The following is a 2,950-nucleotide window of genomic DNA, read 5'->3' as shown; positions in this document are numbered from 1 at the left end:
ATTACTAGTGTGCTTGATCCATTGATCATGGTTTGCAAAAATCTGAGCAGTTACTATGAGGAAAAGCTTTCAGTTCCAAACCACCATTCCTATGTAACATTTAAAAGTCATGAATTGTGAAGATGAAATTATAGTATGTTAGCAGCCAGATTGATTTCTTCCCAAAAGTTGTCCCAATGGTTTATGTGGGAGTGAATGGAAGAAGAGAAAAATCAAAACAATGCATATGTACAAGCTTCAGGAACAAAAATGTTCCAAAACTGAACCACTTACACAGCTTAAATTTCATTTCATCAGTTGTTTCTCAAGCAGCAATTCTTATTTTTTCAAATGACTCCTTTGCTATTCATTGCTGAGCTGTATGGCATCAAAATTCTAGTCCAAAGGAAATACTTTGTTTCAATTTTTAGACTTTATAAACTAGAAAGCATGATTTATCTCTTTATCATGCCTTAATTTAAAAAAAAAATCATAATCAGCAGCCTTACATGATTTCGGCCCCAGGATGCTGTACTGTGGACAAAATGACTTCCCCAGAAACAATTCTGCAGATATAGATATAGATATATTTTATTGACATATTTTTGTGTTTTTACAGTGCCTTCTTGAGGTTTTGCAGATAAACCGTCTCTAAGGGCAGAGCAGCAGTGAGCCACAGTCACTCGTGGAGGTTGATGGTCTGGATCGAACTTTTGAATTACTGCTTGCTAGAAAAGGGAAAGAAAAATAAGGTGGATTACTATAGACTCCATAGCTCCACAGCTCCACAGCTGCTTTCTTGCTAAAAAGTGATGCTCAAGAGGGTTAATACTGGCAAGAACCCAGTTAGAGCATCTAAGCAGCCAAAGCAGCTTACAAACCCAAAACCAACCTGAATAAGAACATCTCGGGCTATGTGGTGTTTACAATCAGAAATTCTTAAAACAAGACAAAAGCTACTGGGAATCAACTTTCTTTGGCACAATGGTGCTGAGGCCACCTTGGCCTCAATTAGCACTCTACATCCTGAATTTTGAAAGGAAAGCACCCACAATTTTTTTTCTGTACATCTAAGAGCAACATTACAGGAAAAAAAAATCAGAAAACCAGATCAAGAATATTGGGAAAGTGTTTAATGGAGCTTTTGGAAAATATGGAGATTGCTAGACTTAGACTCATTGAGTATTATATTGAACCATATTGATTTGACCATGGATGGCTGCTTCAATGCCATGAAAAAAAGAAAGGAATTCCATGCCTCCTATATGCAGATTGACACTTTGAATTTAAGGCAGTTTCAAGCTTATTTAAACATCATTTGCTCTGGGGCCAGAAACGTACACTTTAATGCATTTGAATCTGTGGTATCTCATTTCCTATACCATATTACATATGCTCCTGGGTTATTGGAGATCTCATTACAATTAGACTCATTGCTTTACATTTTTAGCATTGTTGTAGGATCTTTGTGGATTGCTGGGCTGACAGACTGCCTTCTGGCTATTTCTAATTGAAAAGATTGGTCTACCGCTACAAGCACAAGTAAATTGGATAGGAAAACTGCCTCCATTTCAGCTAAGTTTCAAAAGCCTTTGCCAATAAATCTCTTGTCTTCTTTCATTTCTGCCTCCATTTCTATCAATCATCTCTATCCCTCTCTATCTCTATCTCCATCACTATATCATCTCTATCCTTCTCTATTTCCATCACTATCTCTATATCATCTCTCCCTCTCTATCTCCATTGCTATCTCTATCATCTCTATTCTCATCTATATCACTTCTCTAGCATCTCTACCATCTCTATCTCTCATTTCTATCTCTCTACAACAGTGGTTCTCAACCTTTATAATGCCGCGACCCCCAACCGGTCGTAAGTCGAGGACTAAACTGGTCGTAAGTCGAGGACTAAACCGGTCGTAAGTCGAGGACTAAACTGGTCGTAAGTCGAGGACTATCCAACCGGTCGTAAGTCGAGGACTTTCCCTGCCCGGGAGCGCCGTGCATGCGTGGTTCCGCCCCCTGCGCTGGCCGAGGCATAGCTGGCAAGCGGCAGAGACGGAGCAGGCCGACCACCAGCTGGCCCAGCCCAAGGGAGGTAAGGCACCCACCGGAAAAGGGGAAAAAAATGGTGGACAAAAAAATGGCGGACAGCTTTGCTTGGCGACCCCCCATGAAATGGTCGATCGACCCCAAATGGGGTCGCGACCCATAGGTTGAGAACCGCTGCTCTACAATCTCTATATCTCTAGCTGTATCATCTCTGTCTCTGTCCCTGTCCCTATCTCTATTATCTCCTAGCCTTTTGCAGGAAGAATCTGATAGCTACTGGATGGGAGAGCAGGAAAAAAAAGAGGAAGTGATTGGCCCAAAGAGGGGCAAATCATTCCCTCTATTCATATTTGGCTTTGCCCACTCCGACCTCTGTCTTTGGCTCCATCCACTCATTCTTAGCAGATTGTCCCAATGGGAACACAATTCTGGACAAGGAAAAAACACTCTAGCTGTGCACGCCTAAATCAGAGAATGAATGACTAAAGCATTACCGGTAACTTACCAGTTGACGAAGTCTCTGGCCTTCCATGCATCAATCACCTCAGAAATGTCCCCTACAACTTGACCATTGGGTAGCATAAGGTCATCAGAGATGTCGCCATTGAAGTTTCTGCAGGATCCACATAGCTTGCCTGCCAAGCTGTCTTTGACCTTCACGGCCACTTCTCCTTTGATGTCAAAGAGAACCTGAAGAGCTGTCCCATGTCTAATTGTGACAACATCTTCAGAGATGGTTACAGACACAGTTTTAAAAAGGGAAGCTGGGAGTTCCACCTGCTGCCCATTCACCTGAACAGAAAGTGATCATGGAATGTGTTAAGTTTATTGAAATGCTGCATCTTCAAATGAGGATTTAAAAACTGGGGGGGAATGGTCTAATCAAAGGTGGGTTATAGCAAGATTAGCCAGAATTGCCC

At 41.7% G+C, this 2,950-nt stretch overlaps 1 protein-coding gene across 1 annotated transcript in view; it reads right to left on the bottom strand.

Annotated features, from left to right (window-relative positions):
- Positions 1-586: 586 nt before the first annotated feature.
- LOC107288358 (IgGFc-binding protein) overlaps positions 587-2,950 on the bottom strand; it is a 38,873-nt gene continuing 36,509 nt past the window's right edge. The window contains exons 20-21 of the mRNA XM_029284332.1: positions 2,536-2,822; positions 587-707 (exon numbers count right to left, since the gene is read on the bottom strand). Coding sequence (XP_029140165.1) covers positions 698-707; positions 2,536-2,822 — 297 coding nt within the window. The 3' untranslated portion in view covers positions 587-697. The remainder of the gene's footprint in view (positions 708-2,535; positions 2,823-2,950) is intronic.

Source organism: Protobothrops mucrosquamatus, unplaced genomic scaffold (assembly GCF_001527695.2).
Source record: "Protobothrops mucrosquamatus isolate PMUCROS unplaced genomic scaffold, P.Mucros_1.0 scaffold542, whole genome shotgun sequence".
In the NCBI taxonomy this organism is placed as follows: Eukaryota; Metazoa; Chordata; class Lepidosauria; order Squamata; family Viperidae; genus Protobothrops; species Protobothrops mucrosquamatus.
The sequence above is the reverse complement of the archived record's forward strand: the minus strand, read 5'-3'. Positions and strand labels throughout refer to the sequence as shown.